Source organism: Ranitomeya variabilis, chromosome 1 (assembly GCF_051348905.1).
Source record: "Ranitomeya variabilis isolate aRanVar5 chromosome 1, aRanVar5.hap1, whole genome shotgun sequence".
NCBI lineage: Eukaryota > Metazoa > Chordata > Amphibia > Anura > Dendrobatidae > Ranitomeya > Ranitomeya variabilis.
Window position 1 is genome coordinate 978,013,396 of NC_135232.1, and position 23,848 is coordinate 978,037,243.

General features: G+C 40.7%; 1 protein-coding gene across 1 annotated transcript; it reads left to right on the top strand.

Moving 5' to 3' along the window:
• The first annotated feature begins 1,521 nt into the window (after positions 1-1,521).
• On the top strand, positions 1,522-21,865 carry TDO2 (tryptophan 2,3-dioxygenase). Its single transcript, XM_077279396.1, has 12 exons — positions 1,522-1,593; positions 1,685-1,790; positions 1,936-2,026; positions 3,656-3,726; positions 4,464-4,591; positions 6,665-6,851; positions 7,023-7,130; positions 10,668-10,779; positions 11,583-11,640; positions 11,728-11,807; positions 18,149-18,239; positions 21,001-21,865. The coding sequence occupies exons 1-12, from the start codon at positions 1,559-1,561 to the stop codon at positions 21,152-21,154; spliced, it is 1,221 nt and encodes a 406-aa protein (XP_077135511.1). The 5' UTR covers positions 1,522-1,558; the 3' UTR covers positions 21,155-21,865.
• Positions 21,866-23,848: the final 1,983 nt, after the last annotated feature.

Sequence of the window (23,848 nt, forward strand, 5' to 3'; positions counted from 1 at the left end):
GGGGGGATCGGGGATCACATCAAAGGAGAATATTTTCTGCGGTCACTTGTTATTCTGTTAATAACAGCGATTGCAACAAGCTCATGTTCTCTGGTGTCTCAGCTGCCCCCAGTAGCAGAGACCCCAGAGAAATTCCGATGCGGGGGGCGCTATACATTTATTTCTCAGCGCCGTTTAAAAGCGGCACTGAGGAATATGTACCCTTAACTGTCGGCGTTAAAAGGCGTATTGGCGGTCGTTAAGGGGTTAATATAATTATCAATAACATAATAATTAAAATTAATATATTGATTTTAATATTGGGCAGAATTAATTTCAGCCTATTGGTTTGGCCCTCCACAACAGTTAAAGTCTCTCATGTGGCCCCTTGGGAAAATTATTTGCCCACTCTTGCATTAGAACTATCAGTCTGCTCTCACACATACTTGTTAGATCATGCACTGAGCATGATCTACCAAGCTTGCTAGAGCCTGGTTATCCAGATGCCATCATGAAGACATTGGTTCACCACTGCAACAATCGGGCCCCCATGGGATAACGATGTTGGGGCGGCAATCAGAGGGCAGAGGGGGCTCCAATCCATTGCCTTCTAAATGCTGCGATCACTATCGATTGTAACATATAGAGGGTTAATCTGTGTGGGCACCAATCCTGGCAGTGAGTGCCAGATGTCAGTTGTCATATCAGCTGAACACACGGCAGTATTTGCCAACGCACAGCCTCTGTGCACGCAAAATCGCCTGGACGTATCCATGTGTCCAAGGTTAGTAAGTACCTACTGACCTGGTCGTATGGATACGTCTAAGGTCATAATGGGATTAACCAGAGTCCAGCAATGAGCTTCTACTTTCATGCTCTGCTAACCTTATCCCAGTACTACTGAACTCTCATCTCTACTATAGCTTTAGTTTTTAAGGTTGAAGGTAGAAATAAGTCCCTTTTAACCTAAAATGTTGATCCAGAGGATGGCAACCCTCCTTGAGGCAGATGTCAAATGCTCCATATTATGGGAAAAATTAATTCAAGGCTCCTAATGCTGCAATCAGACTGGTTCTCTGGATCAATGTCCGATGACAGAATTTAGTTTCCAGGCCATAACCTATAGCATTATATTTTTCAAGAAAGGCATCCAGGCCCTCTTTGATCTTTTTTAGTGAATCAATCAATGCTCTTGCAAAAACTGCTTAAAACAAGGACAAATAAATCAATTATACTGAAGGGTTACATCAGTTCTATAGCTTAGTCTTGAAGTACCTAATATAAAGATCCAAAAGGACTAACTATTCTACAAGACGTGTCATGCTGGTGGCATGTAGTTATCATAGATGTTGAGAGCTCCAGCTTCAAATTGAAGAGTTGTCCCTTTCTTCTTAAATTTGAGTAAACAGACAGTGACATAGATACTTTGGTCATTGTTTAATAATTAGTGACATTGCATGGGCCGAGAGAGAGAACAGTTGAGTGATTGGGTAAGAGTACAGGAGCAGAAGGTATAAATACTAATGGGAGTTAGAGATGCTCCAGTTTATTGGACATTGGAGAACACATAACATAAACCATGAGCGGCTGCCCATTTATGGGGACGAGGCATGCGTAAGTACATTGTCACTAAACAATATTCTGAGATTGTAAAAAAAAAATTCTAATAACACAGTAAGTAACTCTGATTTGTAATCTCTTTAAGGCACACTTTCAGCAAACTGTCTCTGGAAGATAAAAATGGAGACGACTCACAAGAAGGAATAAATAAAGCCAGCAGAGGAGGACTGCTATATGGGGACTATTTGCAAGTAAATTCTGCCATATATATTTTAGTTTACTATAAAACAGACATTTGTAAGGATGCACTTTTATGGCTGCATTGAGAAAACAAAACAGATAAGCTAATCATAATTAATGAACTAATATGAATGTTTATTTTTTTGCTTCTTTAAGCTTTCTAAAGTGTTGGAGGCTCAAGAACTACAGAGTGAAAAAAAGGGAAATAAAATCCATGATGAACATCTTTTCATTGTCACTCATCAAGGTATGTGGAAAACTCAGCTATACAAACATTTATGGTATATCCTTAGATTATGGCATGAATCCATGATATGTACAGGTTCCATCTCTCGACTCTTCTACTATCAAAACAATGGAGATTGTATGTCATTCTCCACCAATTCACAGTGGCCGCAATCGCCCAAAAATTCAATAAATAAGTGGCCACATTTATAATATAATATTATAATATATTATAAGATATATATATATATATATATATATATATATATATATTATAATATATATAATATTATATGTATTCAATAGGAGAGCTATTGAAGAAGTCTCCTAGTGGGTGAGGGTCCTAGAGGGCTCTGAGATCCGCAGCAGAAATTTATGGTATATCCTTTAATTTCACAATAAATGCTTAAGATGAGATAACCCATTTAAAGTGTAACCCTCGTTTTAATTTGTATTAAATAAATTAATAGTACACATGAACAAAGCAACTTTGTAATATGTATTACCAGAGAAATCTGCTTCTTTCACCTCCTGAACAGGTCTTTCATTTTTCAAAATTCGCAATTTAAAGGGAATCTGTCACCACATTTGACCTATCCAAACTATTAATATGGGCATACAGGCTACAGAATGCTGAAAACAGTCCTCCGTGTGTGTCAGATATCAGATGCCTTTTTGCTGAGAAATCATCTTTTATCACTATGGCTATGGGGAGGATGGGGCCTGGGGATAACTCTGCCTCCAGAGCTTGTTATACATGAAGGAGGCGTTCCCAGTGAGACGAGTAACCAACACAGAACAGGAGAAATTTGTCTTTACAAACATATTTTTTGCTTTTCTCTCAATTCTGCTGTATTGCAACCCTGTCTGCCTATGAGCTGGAAACTGAGAGGAACCTGCAAATGTGTGAGGTATAACCACACACAGCCCTGCAGTGAGATCAGGAAAGCAGAGAGCGACCATTGCATATCTCACTGGTAACTCACTTTCAAATAAAATAAGCTCTGGAGGCAGAATTCTCTTCCAGGCAGTGTCCTCCCTACAGCCCGGAAAAGGTCATTTTCATATAGTGATAAAAGAGCATTTCTCAGCAACTACACAGCTAATATGAGACACACAGGGAGGACTGTTTTCATCATTCTATGTATAGCCTTTATGTCCATATTAATAGTTTAGATAGGTCAAATGTGGTAACAGATTCCCTTTAAGGAAGCATTTCTATATTGACACCTGTGAGATGTGAAGTAGAAATAACACCATAACCATTGGTTATACATTATGCATTTATCTTGAGAAAGAGCCCTAGACATGCAACACTGTCAGTGGACAGGTGGCCAGAATTCCTATTTATTAGTAAGGGAATTCCAACCATGTCTACCCTGATGCAATAATCGCGGGGTCTCATTCTTGATATACAGTAAAAGTGGCTCCAGCATCTACTATACATTTATGGCATATCCAATGCACATGCCATGAACGCACAAGATGGAAATAACCATTTAACTGCTACAAAGTATGATGAGCAACTGTACCTACATAAAGTATTCTATAACTATAACTATTCATGTTACTGGTTTTAACTATAGTGCTATTAAACACTGCATGTAAAAATTGCAAGCTATAAAATAAAATAACTTTTTTTTTGCTGTAGCATATGAACTTTGGTTTAAGCAAATACTCTGGGAACTGGATTCTGTCAGAGAAATCTTCCAGAATGGACATGTAAGTTGATGCTTTTTTTTAAATAATTCTTGTTAAAATGATTTATTTCTGCAGCTTGATGAGGAGCCAACACACAGAAGATTCTCGGCAGATTTCGGGGCAGAGATACCTACAGAGTGTATCCATCAGCACAGTTTCAAGCAATGTTTCCTACTCTTGTCAATGAAGACCACCTTCAGTTGGTTGATACTGTGATCCTCCCAAAATGACATGACTTCACTAGTTATCCTTTGTGCTTCCAACACTAAATTTGCCCAATATCACCGAAATATTAGTTAGTGTTACTGGAACCAAAGAAACGTTTCCAGTTACACGATTGTGATTTTGATTGAAACCAATTTGGGTAAATTTAGAATTTTAAGGCATAGAAAGCCAAATCGGCCTCCTCTTAATTCTCTGTAAATACTGTGAATAGCAGAATAGCGCACAGTTTAGGTACTGTTGGTATGTAGCACTGGTGTCTTAAAGGGTTTGTCCAGTGAAAACAAGTTATTATAACCAATCTGATCATCGGGTCCTGCACCAATCTGCAGATTATTAATCCGGATAGGGAACTTTTATTCTTGTTACAAAATGGAGAAGGGTGGGCTACCTGACTGCTGTCCATTCATACTCTATGGGGCAGCTAAAAAAAACTAAGCACATTGAACGTCAGCTCCACAGGGAATGAATGGAGCAACATATACCAGTAATAATAAAAAATGACATTTTAATACATGTATTATTTTTGTTTGCAGGTAAGAGATGAAAGAAATATGCTGAAAGTTGTGACTCGCATCCATCGCATTTCCATGATTCTTAAACTACTCGTTGAACAATTCTCAGTTCTAGAAACAATGACCCCCATGGATTTCTTTGATTTCAGGTATGACCTTACATAACTGTAGCTTGTAAAATGACTCAAGCCAAATCAACATGATAAACTCATAGTAGGGAGCACCAAGGAATTAAGTCATTGAAATCCATAACTATCTTGGCATATAATATACTGGTGTAAACTCTAGAGCAGTGTTCCCCAACTCGGGTCCTCAAGAGCCAACAACAGGTCATGTTTTCAGGATTTCCTTATTATTGCAAAGGTGATAATTGCATCACCTGGACAGGCAAGCATTCAATCACTGTGCAATGCTAAGGAAATCCTGAAAACATGACCTGTTGGTGGCTCTTGAGGACCGGAGTTGGGGAACACTGCTCTAGAGGAACAATGGCTACTATAGGGGAAACCTCTGCATGTGACCCGGGTTGTAATGAACTACGTGAAGTGCCTTTCCAGTGCAAAATATAAAGGGGCCAATTGAAACACAATGGCGCATAGCAAATGTGGTGCCAATATTCAAAAAGGGCTCTAAAAGTGAACCTGGAAATTATAGGCCAGTAAGTCTAACCTCTACTGTTGGTAAAATATTTGAAGGGTTTCTGAAGGATGTTATTCTGGATTATCTCAATGAGAATAACTGTTTAACTCCATATCAGCATGGGTTTATGAGAAATCGCTCATGTCAAACCAATCTAATCAGTTTTTATGAAGAGGTAAGCTATAGGCTAGACCACGGTGAGTCATTGGACGTGGTATATCTCGATTTTTCCAAAGCGTTTGATACCGTGCCGCACAAGAGGTTGGTACACAAAATGAGAATGCTTGGTCTGGGGGAAAATGTGTGTAAATGGGTTAGTAACTGGCTTAGTGATAGAAAGCAGAGGGTGGTTATAAATGGTATAGTCTCTAACTGGGTCGCTGTGACCAGTGGGGTACCGCAGGGGTCGGTATTGGGACCTGTTCTCTTCAACATATTCATTAATGATCTGGTAGAAGGTTTACACAGTAAAATATTGATATTTGCAGATGATACAAAACTATGTAAAGCAGTTAATACAAGAGAAGATATTATTCTGCTACAGATGGATCTGGATAAGTTGGAAACTTGGGCTGAAAGGTGGCAGATGAGGTTTAACAATGATAAATGTAAGGTTAGACACATGGGAAGAAGGAATCAATATCACCATTACACACTGAACGGGAAACCACTGGGTAAATCTGACAGGGAGAAGGACTTGGGGATCCTAGTTAATGATAAACTTACCTGGAGCAGCCAGTGCCAGGCAGCAGCTGCCAAGGCAAACAGGATCATGGGGTGCATTAAAAGAGGTCTGGATACACATGATGAGAGCATTATACTGCCTCTGTACAAATCCCTAGTTAGACCGCACATGGAGTACTGTGTCCAGTTTTGGGCACCGGTGCTCAGGAAGGATATAATGGAACTAGAGAGAGTACAAAGGAGGGCAACAAAGTTAATAAAGGGGATGGGAGAACTACAATACCCAGATAGATTAGCGAAATTAGGATTATTTAGTCTAGAAAAAAGACGACTGAGGGGCGATCTAATAACCATGTATAAGTATATAAGGGGACAATACAAATATCTCGCTGAGGATCTGTTTATACCAAGGAAGGTGACGGGCACAAGGGGGCATTCTTTGCGTCTGGAGGAGAGAAGGTTTTTCCACCAACATAGAAGAGGATTCTTTACTGTTAGGGCAGTGAGAATCTGGAATTGCTTGCCTGAGGAGGTGGTGATGGCGAACTCAGTCGAGGGGTTCAAGAGAGGCCTGGATGTCTTCCTGGAGCAGAACAATATTGTATCATACAATTATTAGGTTCTGTAAAAGGATGTAGATCTGGGGATTTATTATGATGGAATATAGGAATATAGGCTGAACTGGATGGACAAATGTCTTTTTTCGGCCTTACTAACTATGTTACTATGTTACTAATTCAGCAATTTCATAGGGAAACATCTCATGAACATAGGGATGGGGCAAATACAACACTTTGAAAATCAGATATTTAGTCTATGTTACACCCTTAGGAATTCTAAAGTGATGGTTAGATTTCATACATGGAAATAATATTGTGTATGTTGTTTTGTTTCTAAAGGGAATACTTGGCATCTGCATCTGGATTTCAGAGCTTGCAGTTTCGAGTTCTTGAAAACAAAATTGGTGTCCCAGAAAGTCTGAGAGTTCCTTACAACAGACGCCATTACCGTGACAATTTCAAGGGAAAAGAGAATGAAGTGCTACTTAGATCTGAAGAAGAACCTACTCTTCTGGGCCTCGTAGAGGTAAAGTAAGAAATGCGATCTACAGTATACATAAAGTGTATAGAAAGTCCATAATAGATATATTTAATGATCTCAACTGCTTTTATAATATTTTTCTATTAAATTACACAACATTTGAACTTTTTTTAAACATTTATCAAAAATTTTGAATGCTAGTGTTTTTTTTTTAAGGCATGGTTGGAACGCACACCTGGTTTGGAAGAAGTTGGCTTTAATTTTTGGGGAAATCTACAGATCAATATATTTCAAGGATTAGAGGAGGAGCTCAAACAGGCAATGGTAAACATTCTGAACAATGAATATGGGTAATCCTTGATGCCATTAACTCTTCAAATCTCTTTCTTAAAAAATAATACTAAGATAATTTGATTGTTTTATATTAAATGAGTATACTAGATTGTAGGTTCTGGGAACAAACGAGTGGTGAAAAGAGAAAAAGAAGGCTTAAAGTGTATACTAGTGTTGAGTGGTGTTGAGCATTCCAATACCGCAAGTATCGGGTATCGGCCGATATTTGCTGTATCGGAATTCCGATACCAAGTTCCGATATTTTTGTGATATTGGAAATCGGAATCGGAAGTTCCCAGTGTATGGTTCCCAGGGTCTGGAGGAGAGGAGACTCTCCTTCAGGCCCTGGGATCCATATTCATGTAAAAAATAAAGAATTAAAATAAAAAATATGGATATACTCACCCCTCCGGCGGCCCCTGGACCTTAGCGATGTAACCGGCAGCCTCCGTTCCTAAGAATGCAGTGAGTTTAGGACCTGCGATGATGTCGCGGCTTGTGATTGGTCGTGTGAGCGGTCACATGAGCGGTCACGTGATGAATCACAAGCCGCGACGTCATCGAAGGTCCTTCATTCTTCATTCTTAGGAACGGAGGCTGCCGATTACATCACTAAGGTCCAGGGGCCGCCGGAGGGGTGAGTATATCCATATTTTTTATTTTAATTCTTTATTTTTTACATGAATATGGATCCCAGGGCCTGAAGGAGAGTTTCCTCTCCTTCAGACTCTGGGAACCATCCAGGATAGCTTCCGATACTTGTGTCCCATTGACTTGCATTGGTATCGGGTATCGGTATCGGCGATATCCGATATTTTTTGGATATCGGCCGATCCCATCCGCTACCGATACCTTTGAGTATCGGAAGGTATCGCTCAACACTAGTGTTGAGTAGTGTTGAGCATTCCGATACCGCAAGTATCGGGTATCAGCCGATATTTGCTGTATCAGAATTCCAATACCGAGTTCTGATATTTTTGTGATATCGGAAATCGGAATCGGAAGTTCCCAGTGTATGGTTCCCAGGGTCTGGAGGAGAGGAGACTCTCCTTCAGGCCCTGGGATCCATATTCATGTAAAAAATAAAGAATTAAAATAAAAAATATGGATATACTCACCCCTCCGGTGGCCCCTGGACCTTAGCGATGTAACCGGCAGCCTCTGTTCCTAAGAATGCAGTGAGTTTAGGACCTGCGATGACGTCGCGGCTTGTGATTGGTCGCGTGAGCGGTCACATGAGTGGTCACGCGACCAATCACAAGCCGCAACGTCATCGAAGGTCCTTCACTCCTCATTCTTAGGAACGGAGGCTGCCGGTTACATCGCTAAGGTCCAGGTGCCGCCGGAGGGGTGAGTATATCCATATTTTTTATTTTCATTCTTTATTTTTTACATGAATATGGATCCCAGGGCCTGAAGGAGAGTTTACTCTCCTTCAGACCCTTTGAACCATCCAGGATAGCTTCCGATACTTGTGTCCCATTGGCTTGCATTGGTATCGGGTATCGGCATTGGCGATATCCGATATTTTTGGGATATCGGATCCCATCCGATACCGATACCTTTGAGTATCGGAAGGTATCGCTCAACACTAGTGTTGAGTAGTGTTGAGCATTCCGATACCGCAATTATCGGGTATCGGCCGATATTTGCTGTATCAGAATTCTGATACCGAGTTCTGATATTTTTGTGATATCGGAAATCGGAATCGGAAGTTCCCAGTGTATGGTTCCCAGGGTCTGGAGGAGAGGAGACGCTCCTTCAGGCCCTGGGATCCATATTCATGTAAAAAATAAAGAATTAAAATAAAAAATATGGATATACTCACCCCTCCGGTGGCCCCTGGACCTTAGCGATGTAACCGGCAGCCTCCATTCCTATGAATGCAGTGAGTTTAGGACCTGCGATCGATGACGTCGCGGCTTGTGATTGGTCGCGTGAGCGGTCACATGAGTGGTCACGCGACCAATCACAAGCCGCGACGTCATCGAAGGTCCTTAACTCTGCATTCTTAAGAACGGAAGCACCGCTAAGAGCAGGGGCCGCCGGAGGGGTGAGTATATCAATATTTTTTATTTGTATTCTTTATTTTATACATGAATATGGATCCCAGGGCCTGAAGGAGAGTTTCCTCTCCTTCAGACCCTGGGAACCATTCCGATATTTTGTGTCCCATTGATATGCATTGGTATCGGGTATCGGTATCGGCGATATCCGATATTTTGTCGGTATCGGCCGATCCAATCCGATACCGATACCTTTGCATATCGGAAGGTATCGCTCAACACTAGTGTTGAGCGATACCTTCCGATATGCAAAAGTATCGGTATCGGATTGGATCGGCCAATACCCAAAAAATATCGGATATCGCCGATACCGATACCCGATACCAATGCATGTCAATGGGACACAAAATATCGGAATGGTTCCCAGGGTCTGAAGGAGAGGAAACTCTCCTTCAGGCCCTGGGATCCATATTCATATATAAAATAAAGAATAAAAATAAAAAATATTGATATACTCACCCCTCGGACGGCCCCTGGCTCTCACCGGTCCAAGCGTCTGCCTCCGTTCATAAGAATGCAGAGTGAAGGACCTTCGATGACGTCGCGGCTTGTGATTGGTCGCGTGACCGCTCATGTGACCGCTCACGCGACCAATCACAAGCCGCGACGTCATCGCACACTCACTGCATTCTTAGGAACGGAGGCTGCCGGTTACATCGCTAAGGTCCAGGGGCCACCGGAGGGGTGAGTATATCCATATTTTTTATTTTAATTCTTTATTTTTTACATGAATATGGATCCCAGGGCCTGAAGGAGAGTCTCCTCTCCTCCAGACCCTGGGAACCATACACTGGGAACTTCCGATTCCGATTTCCGATATCACAAAAAATATCGGAACTCGGTATCGGAATTCCGATACAGCAAATATCGGCCGATACCCAATACTTGCGGTATCGGAATGCTCAACACTAGTGTATACCCAAGACTTATATTTTTTACTATGGGCTTAAAAATTATCAGCTACCAGCTGGTTGTGACCAGTGCCGATTTCTGCCAATACAGAGATGTCAAAGACCGCTCCTACCGGTGATTCAGCTGCATGTGCTGATGTCATGATGTAAAAGCAGTGGCTTCTTATCTGTCAATGGGGTGTGACTGCTGATGTCATGCTGATTGACAGCCGCCTCCCAGCTGCCTTACAGACCACGGACTGTCAATCAGCATAAGGTCAGCAGTCTCACCCTATCGACATAGCAACCAATAATAGAAGAGCTGCTCTGTTGATGTTGAGCAGCTCAATCACCGGCAGGAGCGGTTAATAACTGCTATGTGCAGGCACAGGGTAGACCAGGCAAGTAGTTAGAAACTATCAGCACTGTTTTTTTTGCTTGTCATTTACTAAGGGCTTAAAACAAAGTCCTGGATAAACCCTTTAAGAAGCTTTATTCTTCAGATGAAGGTAGAGAGTCTAGACATAAATAAAAAATAGATTTTCAACAATATATTTGGTTACTTTTACTAGGCGAAACCAGACTCAGAGGACAAGGAGGAACAACTGGCAGAGCTTCAAAAACAAAAAGAAGTCTTTACAGCGTTGTTTGACGAGAAACGACATGAACATCTGCTTAGTAAAGGTAAAAGCACTATCTGATCATATAAGGAAAGCATTCTAATTAGCTATGGATTCAGGCAAGTTGTTTAATAGAACACTTTAAAGTGACCCTCCAGGCTTCCCCTTATTAAGGGTCATTATAAATTGGCAGAATTCCCTCTTGCTGCAGTCATGGAGAGAACGGAGCAGCACATGATGACTTCTATAAAAAGTGCCTCCCTAGCTACGCCTCACCAACAACTAGGGGGCACCTCATAGTTTAAGAATCATTGATATAAAGTTCCCGACTACAGTAAGAATTGGGTCAGAACTGTCGGACAGGAGGTCCCAGCAAGTCGAGTGGTTTCCTTCAAACTTACATGGCAGCATTTCAGGCTTCCCATAGAAACATGCAGATAAAAAACACATAAAAAATTGCATAGTTAAACAGCATTATCAGACAAACAATGAGCATCAGTTTTCATGAAATCCCATCTATTTTGCTTGGATAATTAAACATAGCAGATTTTCTGCATTAAAAAACCCATTGGAAAAAAATGCAGTATTTATGCAATGTGTGAACACGTCCTTAGTCAAAATCGAGAGCTCTCGCTTTCTGACTGCAAGTGCTGCTAAGAAGGGTGGTAATATTTTGGGATTCCTCAACCCAAAAGTTTGGATCTGATTTCTACCAAAGACTTTAGGCCTTTATTGGAAAACTATCTTTTTTTTACAGCAAACATATCACTACAGCACCATATACAGTAGCTGTGATAGATACAGGCGTATTATGCATTAGCTCTGCAATAATATAACATACAGTAATTATATTTTTATGTATTACAGGAGAAAGAAGATTGTCATATAAAGCATTAAAAGGGGCTTTAATGATATATTTCTACAGGTACAGTCACAGCAGATCAATTCTTAGTATATTCACATCTAATGTGAAACAATGGTCCAATACTAATTGTATGTGTTCATTTTGAAGGGAGGAACCACGATTCCAGGTCCCATTTCAGCTCTTAACTTACCTAATGGACATTGATATTTTGATGACCAAATGGAGATGTAAGTATTAAATGTAGAACTTTCATTCTTTAATCATAACCATATTGATGTTGGCATGTCATATAAACATATATTGTAGCTGTCACAGCGCCATTAAACATTAGTTTTTCCCAAATAACCTATGTGAAAAAAATCATTTTTTTTTACTTGTTGGGGTATTTAATGGAAATTTTTACCTAAAGCTTAAACTGATAGAGAACATGGGAGAATTAGGAAATAATACATAGGATATTTTGGATATTGAGTACACACCAGGTGATAACAATGGTAACAGCTTAAAGCATACGTACTGTTTCAGATGAATTTTTAGAATAAGCTGTTGTGTGTGTACATGAGGTATAGCACTAGTTCTGGCCATCATATAACAGGCATCTTGTATTTTTTAAGTTTTTTACCTCTTTAGTAGAAGTTGTAGCATTTTCTCTGTTAGGTCACAATCACATATCAGTATTTGGTCAGTACTTGTATTTAGCTAATAAATAAAATTAATGAAAAAAATTGCATGGGGTACCCCTATTTTTAATAACCAGAAAAAGCTAAGCAAACAGCTGATATTAAAAGGCTGGGATGCTGCATGGATATTGGCCCCTTCCTAGCCTAATAGAACCAGACCTCAGTCGTCCCTGAAATGGAGCATCCAATAGATGCGCCAATTCTAGCACTTAGTCTTGGCTGTTCCCAATTGCCCTAAAGCATTAGCAATAGGGGTAATGGTATTGGGGATGAAGCCAGCTGTATAATGTCCACTGACATCAAGCCCAGGAGTTAGTAATGGAGAGGTGTCTATCAGACATCCCTATTACTAACGCCACAGTCAAGAGAAACACACACACACACAAAACTACTTTATTTGTAAAATGCACTCCTCAACATATTCCCGGCAGTAAGTTCTCATGCTGCGAGCGGTGATGTCAGTAAGGCTACCGCAGTTCAGTGCCTGTGAGCTTTGTTCTCTGAATGGGGCTCCATACACTGGATGAAGAAGACAGGGGTCATGTGGGACCTCTATATGGAAGTCAGCGAACCGCGTGGATTACTTTTTTCTGGTAATAAATGGGTATAAGAGGGAATTTGTCAGGGAGTGCTTTTTACAAATAAAGGATTTTTGTGTGTGTTTCTTTCTTTTGACTATGAGGTTAGTAATGGGGGGTGTCTGATAGACGTCTCTCCATTACTAATCACAGGGCTTGATGTCAGCGGACATTACACAGCTGTCATGATCCAGTCCTGAGTTTGCTTTCAGCTCTCTTGTCTCTGGACTGGTCATGCTGGAGTTGATCCCCTCTGCCTCGTTTTGAAGCTGGCTGGGCTATTTCAGTCCTCTGCAGCCTGCAGGCCAGTGTCAGCTATAGTTCATGCTTCCTGGCTTGAGCCCCTGACCTGTATACCTTAGTGATCCTTATGCCTCTTACTGCATGTACTCGTGTATGACTCGACCTGATCTCTGGACTTCGCCCCTTGTTTTCTGCCTCTGATACCACGCTCCCCGACTGGCTTCAACTCTGGCTTGTATCCCGACTTTGTCTTATGTCTCACGTTTTGGTTACCATGTTCTAGGCTCTGACTTCTTGCTTGTCCCTGACCATGTGTTTTGCTGTTATCTTTTGGTACTTCGGCTCCTGACAGTTTTGGAATTGTCTTGTCTGACTACTCTTTTGCTACCTGTGGCACCTGTGCTGCTGCTCAGTGTTGCTACTCTGTCTGTGCAACCTCTCTTCCCTCAAAAGCACCCCCTGGTGGAGGTTGCACTATACTGCACTGCAGCAGCACATTACAACAGCAAACATAAACTTCCCAGCCTATTAATATCAGCTCACAGCTGTCTGCTTAGCATTTGCTGTTTATTAAGAATAGGGACGACCCCACATCATTTTTTTAGGGTCCCCCCTTTTTAAAAAACAGTGAAGTCTAAGCAAACAGCTGTGAGCTGATATTAATAGGCTGGGAAGCTATAGGGAGATTATCCTCTTCCCAGACTAATAAAACCAGCTCACAGCTGTCTGTTTTCCCATAGCTAGTTATTAAAAATAGGAGGGGACCCAACACCATTTTTGTTTACATTTACTTTTAAAAGGAGCTGGATAAGCTCGAGAGAGCTTATTAAATATCAAATGGCTATCTAGCTATCTCTATCTATCCCATATCTATGCCTCTATATTTGACAATGTATCTATATCTATATATAACATAGCTTTATTAGTTGAAAACTAGCTTTAAGATATTAAGGTATGTAAAATGTTGAAAACGCATTGCATACGGATGTCATACAGATGCCAGGTGAGAAAAATCGCATTGTAATCGCATGACGCTCGTCCTACTATTCTGAGTCAACATCAGACTGATTTTTTTTATACCGTAGTGTGACTCCAGCCTTCTTCTTTTACCCACAGCACTCTCCACAGATTTTTATACGTTTCCGGTGTAATTTGTTCCTTCACTGAAGATAGATTATTAGACATCTTTGATTTTTTTTTTTATGTGAATGATCAGTGCAGGAGAGAAGTAAATTAAGTGGGGAAAGAAGAATTTTTTAACCCCTTCCCGACATGTGACGGTATAGTACGTCACATGTCGGGACCCCCGCTTTGATGTGCGCTCCGGCGGTGAGCGCACATCAAAGCCGGGACATGTCAGCTGTTTTGAACAGCTGACATGTGCCCGCAATAGGCGCGAGCAGAATCGCGATCTGCGCGCGCCTATTAACTAGTTAAATGCCGCTGTCAAACGCAGACAGCGGCATTTAACTACCGCATCCGGCCGTGCGGCCGGATATGAGCGCATCGCCGACCCCCGTCACATGATCGGGGGTCGGCGATGCTCCTCCATTGTAACCATAGAGGTCCTTGAGACCTCTATGGTTACTGATTGCCGGTGGCTGTGAGCGCCCCCCTGTGGTCGGCGCTCACAGCACACCTGCAAATCTGCTGTGTAGTAGCGATCTTATGATCACTGCTGCATAGCAGAGCCGATCGGGCTGTGCCTGCTTCTAGCCTCCCATGGAGGCTATAGAAGCATGGCAAAAGTTAAAAAAAAAAAGTTTTTAAAAATGTGAAAAAAATAAAAAAAATATAAAAGTTTAAATCACCCCCCTTTCGCCCCAATCAAAATAAATCAATAAAAAAAAACCCAACCTACACATATTTGGTATCGCCGCGTTCAGAATCGCCCGATCTATCAATAAAAAAAAGCATTAACCTGATCGCTAAATGGCGTAATGAGAAAAAAATTTGAAACGCCAGATTTACGTTTTTTTGGTCGCCACGACATTGCATTAAAATGCAATAACGGGCGATCAAAAGAACGTATCTACACCAAAATGCTATCATTAAAAACGCCAGCTCGGCACGCAAAAAATAAGCCCTCACCTGACCCCAGATCACGAAAAATGGAGACGCTACGAGTATCGGAAAATGGCGCAATTTTGTTTTGTTTTGTTTTTTGCAAAGTTTGGAATTTTTTTTCACCACTTAGGTGAAAAATAACCTAGTCATGTTAGGTGTCTATGAACTCGTAGTGACCTGGAGAATCATAATGGCAGGTCAGTTTTAGCATTTAGTGAACCTAGCAAAATAGGCAAGCAAAAAACAAGTGTGGGATTGCACTTTTTTTGCAATTTCACTGCACTTGGAATTTTTTTCCCGTTTTCTAGTACACGACATGCTAAAACCAATGACGTCGTTCAAAAGTACAACTCGTCCCGCAAAAAATAAGCCCTCACATGGCCAAATTGACGGAAAAATAAAAAAGTTATGGCTCTGGGAAGGAGGGGAGCGAAAAACGAAAACGGAAAAAGCTCCGGGGGTGAAGGGGTTAAAAAGATTTATAGGGTGATTCAAAAAGGATGGTGCAAAAGTACAGTACGCTCGTATGCTCGAATCCTGCTCATTGTGACTTCCAAAGGCTTTGGGAGGCCCGGATTTTCCTATGACAAACACCCAGTAGTTTAAAATTGCATCACACAATGCGAAATATGGTTTCATCGTGAAGCTCACTTACCAAATTTATTCTGAAAGCTTCGCTGTACTGTCACAGCGGACCTCGTTCTTCCAAATTTCAAAGTTTTTCCTTGCTTCAATGCGGCCATCTTTCTGCTACACTATATTTACACATTTTAAATTTGGCTCTTGAATAATGAAAAGCTTTGCTGTGATTCATTATTAAGGGCCACTTAGCCAGTTTTGCTTTGATTTTCATTCATTGCTGTTTTTTAGATAGAGGCCTTTTCTTTTGTTCAATTCTTTGTGGATCACACACTCCACCACCAGCAGCCATTGTATGGACAGAAGTGGTGGTCACTGCGTGAGGAAAGCTGCAATAACTAGAAAGTGGTGACCTCTTCATCTGAGAATCCATCTGTAAGCTCGTTCTGACAGTCGAACAGGAAATTTTGTTTATTTTCAGACTTTATCTGAGCCACTCTCACCTGATTATTGCCACAAACTGAATGCACAGGGAAATAGAAAGACTATAACAGCCAAACCGCACATTTGTGATGAATCCTGACTCCAAAGATGATTTTTAGCCCAAAATAGATGAATTTAAGTAAAGAAAAAAAGTCTCAAAATATGGCCAACCCAACTAATGATAAAGATAGCACAGAAAGTTAGTGAACAATGGTTTAAGAGTTCCAGGGCGGTTTAAAACTTACAAAACTGTGTAAGTATTGTCTGTACTGTTATCACTTGTCAACAGAACCTGAAATGAGAAAGAGGTCGATATCGATTGAAGAAGTTGGGATGATAAAGAGTTAAGGCAGGCAGAAAGCTAATGAGTCCAAGGTATTGAAAGAGGAAGGATAAAGACTGTCAGCATTGAATGTCTATTCAAACTAAGTACAGGCGCTCGGAGCATCATGGTGTGGTCACTTATATACACCTTCCCACCTGCTTGGCTTCCAACTATCTCCGCTAGTGATGAGCGAGTGTACTAATTGCTCGGGTTTTCCTGAGCACGCTCGGGTGACCTCTGAGTATTTATGACTGCTCGGAGATTTAGTTTTCATCTCGGCAGCTGAATGATTTACAGCTACTAGCCAGGCTGAGTACATGTGTGAATTCCCTAGCAACCAGGCAACCCCCACATGTACTCAGCCTGGCTAGTAGCTGTAAATCATTCAGCTGCCGAGATGAAAACTAAATCTCCGAGCAGTCATAAATACTCAGAGGTCACCCGAGCGTGCTCAGGAAAACCCGAGCAATTAGTACACTCGCTCATCACTAGTGTTTATAAATGATTGTCCCCGCCATGAAGCACCAAACAGCGGAACTTAATTTGAGAAGTCATTCTGTGCTGACAGAGTCCCTTTAAGGTGAACCTGCTATGTTGTATGTGCAGTCTCACCTGTGGACAGCATGGAGAAGCTGAGCAGCCTGACATAGGTTTGTTGAAAAAGATTTAATATAACATGTATTTAATGCATTGAAATTCCCAGTTTTTTATGCATAGCAGTCCAGTGGGAAGTCCTACTAGAGTGTGACCAAATGCTGCAGCTTAACACATAGGTGAAACTATGTCCGTTCAGTGAACAAATAGCCAATTTATTTTCCCAATTGTGCAGCCATTGGCCTTCCAAGGATGGTTGGAATTTCAGTCATATTCAGTTGTATCTTCTGACTACACTAAGTGGGATTCGTAATTCAGTAACAGATGTGATATGATAAAACTAATTTTTGTAAGAGTTTTGGCAATAGAGAAATGTTTAAAGGCTCAATTTACAAATTGGTGACATCATTTATTACCAAAAAGGAGCTAGAGTTGCACAATGCCACCACTTATGTTGAAAAGTTCCATAGTTTCCAGCAGTGGTCAGGTTTCAAATATTTCATTTTTGTGAGTTATTAGGAAACTGTTGTGTCTGGACTATGTGATTGTGAAATTTCACTTACATAAAATATAGTCTCAAATTCTGACCCATAGAAGACATTGAAGTGTCTACTAAGTGGGAGATCAGAAGACTGGAAGTTGTTATAGCCCTCAATATTAAGTGTTGGGGCATTGGTGATGAAATTCTACGATCCATCTTTCAAACTCAGGTCTCTCAGATTTGTACGATGGTTATGTCGGAGCAGAATTATATCATGCTGTGCTATTTGTACGTAATATAGTTTTAGTAGTGGAACTGGCGAAAAATGAGGTCTTGGTGGGTCCATTTTGAAACAGAAAACCTCCCAGACCGATAGATCATAGAGGTCAAGGGAAGAGATTATAGAACTAAAAAATGTCCAAGAGTGGTTTTAGTAATCAAGTTCTTTATCCCTGGGGAAAGCCATAATATTGTTTGAATCTAAACAGCTGAGTAGGTGATTGAGAATAAGTAATCTTTGAATTTCATGTTTTAACAGATAACCATGTTTGCATGGTGCACAGAATGATTGGCAGCAAAGCTGGAACTGGTGGTTCATCTGGCTATCATTACTTGCGGTCAACTGTGAGGTAAGGTAATTAATTGGAAAATGCAGAAATGAAAGATGGAAAGGATTTCTAAGCTTTATAATTATGAGCAATGATGGTGCTAAAATTATAAAACTCAACACTGTGTACTAGGACAACTCCATACAAATAACATCTGTATAACCCTCAGAGCAGAATTTGCGATAGTAGAGCAGAATGTCAAGATAGCCAATGTCTGCAAATGCCTCTTCTCTAATCTGTACCGCCAAGGCTAATCAAAGTAAAGTGGATTAGAAGCAGGGCTCCTAAAGACTCGACATTGAATTTTAGGATTGTTACTTCCAATAGGCGGCACTAGAGTTCATGTCCTCTTCCTCTCTCCAGAGGCAATTTGTATATTTAAGTTTTCCAGAGGAACACAGCGTGGCTTCTCCTCACACCAGTATACACGCTAAGGGTGCTTTCTTCACACTGCGTTTTGATACCAGTTCGTTGATCCCGTCGGGGCTTACAACTGAACCCCCCGCAAAATGTAGTAGACTGCATCTGGGTGGCGATCTCTAATAGGCATAGACGCTCAAAAATTATGCACAACAGAGCACACATTCATTTTGTTGGAAGGAACCAACAAACAGGTGGCAAAATGCAGCATGAAAGCACCCTTAGGGTATTTGCAGATGATACGGAAGTGGCAGCGCTTTGGAGGCAGCGCATTCTCACCATGTCCAAAGCACTAACGTCTAATGAACGGAGGTGAATTCTCATGTGCTCACTGAACCATGTGGATTCACCACGTCCAATACATTCTATGGGTGAAATTTCTCTCTGGGAGAGTCTGGAGAGATGCGTCGCATGTCTGTCTCCACGGGCATCTGTGGATGCATAGTGTGCATGGGATTTATTGAATTTCCATCCATTATACTGTAACATGTGGCCGCTGCGGGTTGGACGCTGCACAAGTATGCAGTAGACCCAAGGCCAGCTAAGATGACTGTTCGGTGGGTGCCCTTAGCGGTTAGAAAAGCATCACGTAAATGCCCCTATTTGAATACAGTCCAGTCTTTTGTAAGCAATGCTTACTTGTTTACTATATCCATTTGCTTGTGGATGAAAACATTCTCTTTCACATTCATTGTGCCTTAGTTCTTCATTCCCATAGTTGTACTACCTTTAGGAGCTGTCAGCGTGGAATCCAGAATAGAAGAGATATGTGCGGCTTCTGTGCACAGCTCACATAGGATTGCCTAGATCAGTGGTTTCCAACCTCTGGTACTCCAGCTGTTAGAAAACTACACATGCCAGCAAGATTTTGCAAACACAGACTGTCCAGAGTGATACATTGGGGAGATTAACAACTTATTTATTCCTACGGGACTTCTAGGTGAAAATAATAATCACAACAATTACTCACCTTTCCCTGCTTTGGCTTTTGATGACAAGTTGCAAACCTGAAATATTGACTACAGTGCACGTGACTGTTGCAGCTAATTACTGTTCGTGCCTTCATGATCGGCATCCCTGCTGAGCCTAGTGATTGGCTATAGTGGTCAAGTGTGCTGTAGTTGTGATGTCACTTGTCATGCAAGGTGAGCAGTAGGGGAGAGTCATTGCCGGAGCAGGGAGAGTAACACTTAGGTTTACTACATCAATTATTTGCATCATGTTATGTATTTTGGACACTTTGAGTCTTACATTACATTAGGGGTGTTACTTTGCAGAAAATGTGTGAGGCTTAATATGTAAAAAAATTGGGTTATAGACTGCATCTAAAATGAATGCACCTATTACCAATAAATAAGCCAATTAATAGATGGTGTTAAAAGCAGAGACTATTCTGTACCATACTAGACTACAAAGAAGTACCGACTATTAAACAGCTTCTTGACCCACTTTGAGAAATCTGTTACATTTAACACCGTCTAGTCTATAAATGAGGCAGGATTGGTAAATATGCCAAATTGTAGCAGTTGGTTTAGATTCTTTATGAAGAGGGTAAATCAATTTAAGCAAAGTCCTTGAAACAAACTATTTTAGAAGGTGATTAAATCGTTTTTCCGGGCAAGGCATACATTTCAGCAGGGACTGCATAATTCCAAATTCTAACAGTATGTGGCATATACACTGTTAGGAGTTTACTCTGTTGATCGTTTGATTGGTAATCATGTGATGTCCATAGCTGCTCAATTCACTGATATAATCTGTGTACCTCACTGAGGTACGAGAGGACAGTTTGTGAATGTAAAAAAAAAATACCGTACCTTCTAAAAAACCCATAAACTCCTCTAATTCTGCTGCTTTTTTCTATTTTGTTCTAGCTCACTCCATTGCAGAGATATTTAGATCTGCTGTTTTTGGAGCGTTCTATGTGAAATCTCGGCCTGCAGACTATCTGAGCTTTTCTTTAGAGTCTTCACTGGAAGTGTGTATTTTCACCTCTCCCTCCCAGGCGCTGCCAATGCAACTAGGTAGCCGATCTAGAAATCAGTGTAAGGTGCAGCAGAGCTGAGAATGGCAGTAAGTGAGGAGAGATGAAAGCTCATCACCCAGAGAAAACTCTGAAGAAATGTCCAGTTGGACTCCGAGCAGAGATTTCAGATACTGTGCTCCAAAAGCATCATATGTGAATATCTCTGCACTGGAATGACACAGTGCAAATCTGAGAAGAGTGTCAGAATCAGGACAATTCATTGAATTTTACTTAACTGAATTTTTTTAGCATGTGAAAGATTTGCTTTAACCGAAAAACAATAGTGCTGAAACCACCAGAAATGAGTATAACCAGTAATGTCTCTTTCTTCCACAGTGACAGATACAAAGTTTTTGTAGACCTGTTCAACCTCTCAACATTTTTAGTGCCAAGACACTGGGTACCTCGACTGAACCCAAGCATCCACAAATTCTTGTACACTGCAGAATGTTGTGACAGCTCGTATTTCAGCAGTGATGACTCAGATTAAGACTTTTTTGCCACTATTGCCATCACTTTTGTAGTACTTTAAAGAGAAGTTGTGATGAGCAATTAGGCTAGGACTACATCTGCACTTTATCGTATCCATTAAAAAAATATGAAATTGCTATCCATAGAAATGCATTTAGCAGCTTAAAAATCTCTTGTCCAGTCAAGCATGTTACTAATACTTTGCCTTAATTGGGATTTTTGAGCGATTATTAGAAACTAGTTGCTGCTTTTTCCACCACAGAATATTATGAAAATTCCTCAAAATGTCTTAATATTACTCACTGAGGTTTGCATTATTCTATGAAGAAAAAAAAAAAACTTACTACAAGAAGTGCAGTTGTAGCCCTAACCTTAAAGTACAAAGTCACAATTTTGGTGATATCATAATGTAATATATTTTTATATCAAAGTTTAAAATATACAATAATTTAACAAAAATAAAATGTAAAGAAAATTCTGTACATGGTTTAAAGTACTATAAACATCTATATAGCATAATGTAATGTATTTAAGCATTTACCTCCACTGTATGTGTAAACTTCTCTGTATACAATAGTTTATTTTGTAGATAGTAAATTTAAAGGTTGTGTAATAAACATGGACAAATAAATATATAAAAATGAAATCATTCATTGTAAAATATAAAAGTGACCCAAATATGCAACTACAATGTTATGTATTTCATAATAAAACATTAAGCAAACTACATAATCTGTGTGAAATGTTTGTTGATTTATATTACCGGACCAGCATCCATTAATATTCAAATATTTTATTGTTTAACCTCTTCCGAACAGAACCAATATGTGCTGGGTTTTTTTCCCTCTTCTTCTTGCATGAGCCAAGACTTTAATTTTTGCTATCGACATATGAGGGACTTGTTTTTTTGCAGAACAAATGGTAGTTTTAAATTACACCATTCACTTTACCATTTAATGTACAGAAAAACGGGGAAAAAAAACCCTGAGTCAAATGAACTGATGAAAAAACAATTTCGGCATTGATTTTGCAACGTTCAGTAGAAATTACCTGGTAACATTTTAGGTTCAGACTTTTGTGAATGCAAAAAGAAATATAGTTTTTATATTTCAATTTTTTTTTTTTTTAAAGATTTCTGCACACTTTTTAAAAATAAGTGTTTATAAGCCAAGAAATCCCACTTCTTAAACCTGACAGGGCACACCTGTGAAGTGAAAACCATTCCCGGTGACTACCTCTTGAAGCTCATCAAGAGAATGCCAAGAGTGTGCAAAGCAGTCATCAAAGCAAAAGGTGGCTACTTTGAAGAACCTAGAATATAAGACATTATTTCAGTTGTTTCACACTTTTTGTTAAGTATATAATTCCACATGTGTTAATTCATAGTTTTGATGCCTTTAGTGTGAATGTACAAGGAAGTGAGGATGAATCTGATCTGAGAGGAAGCCGGAGAGTCTCAACCAGAGATCACATGACCAGCACAGCAGTTCAGGTTACAGCTGGATTTGACAAAGTGTTTAGTGAAATGCTTATCTATGGGAGTTAATTTATATGTAAAGTAATGGACAACCCCTTTAAAAAAAAGTTTATTCATATACCGTATATGCTCGAGTATAAGCCGAGATTTTTTTAGGCTGAAAGTGCCCCTCTCAGCTTATACTTGAGTCATTGTCCCAGGGGGTCGACGGGGGAGGGGCAGCTGTCCATCATACTCACCTGCTCCCGGCGCGTCTCTGCATGTCCCTGCTTCTCCGGCGCCTGCAGCTCTTCCTGTGTTCAGCGGTCACGTGGTACCGCTCATTAATGAATATGGATGCGACTCCAGTCCCATAGGTGTGGAGCCGCATATTCATTACTTTTATGAGCGGAATCAGTGACCACTGAATACCGGAACAAGCTGCCGGCGTCAGAGACCATCGCGGAGAAGCTGCCAGGGACCGCGCTGGGAGGGTGAGTATAATGGGGGAGGTGAGCATTGCAATATTCACCTGTCCCCGTTCCACCGCTGCGTGCCGCTCCGTCTTCCGCGTCATCTGTGACGTTCAGGTCAGAGAGCGCGATGACGTGTTTAGTGTGCACGCCGCCCTCTGCCTGAACAGTCAGAGAGCCGGAAGACAGAGCAGTGAGCGGTGGTGGAACGTGGACAGGTGAATATTGTAAGTGCCGGTGTCCCCACCTGCTCAAGACAAGAGGGGAGTATGTCATTTTTTTTTAATCGCAGCAGCATATGGGGCAAACGATTCTATGGAGCATCTTATGGGGCCATAATCAACCTTAATGAAGCATTATATTGGTCAAATGTTTCTATGGAGCATCTTCTGGGGCCATATTCAACCTTAATGCAGCATCATATGGGGCAAATGTTTCTATGGAGCATCTTATGGGGCCATAATCAACCTTTATGCAGAATCATATGGGGCATATTTTCTATAGAGCATCTTATGGGGCCAAAATCAACCTTTGTGCAGCATAATATGGGGCATATTTTTGTATTAAAGGGAACCTGTCACCCCCCCCCCCCAGTCGTTTCAAACTAAAAGAGCCACCTTGTGCAGCAGTAATGCTGCATTCTGACAAGGTGGCTCTTTTAATTCTGGGTGCTGTAACTAGAGAAATAATCCGTTTTTTAAATTTGTCAGAAATACCTTGTCTTCAGTCAAGGAGGCAGGCGTTTCCCCCCTGCTTCAGACGCCACACATCCGTCACTCAAATC

Bases quoted from the DNA above. Each gene is read 5' to 3' on its own strand.
- TDO2 (XM_077279396.1), top strand. From the start codon at position 1,559: ATGAGCGGCTGCCCATTTATGGGGACGAGGCATGC. The intron at 1,594-1,684 runs GTAAGTACATTG...AATCTCTTTAAG, and splicing joins TTTATGGGGACGAGGCATGC to GCACACTTTCAGCAAACTGT. The intron at 2,027-3,655 runs GTATGTGGAAAA...TTTTTGCTGTAG, and splicing joins TTTCATTGTCACTCATCAAG to CATATGAACTTTGGTTTAAG.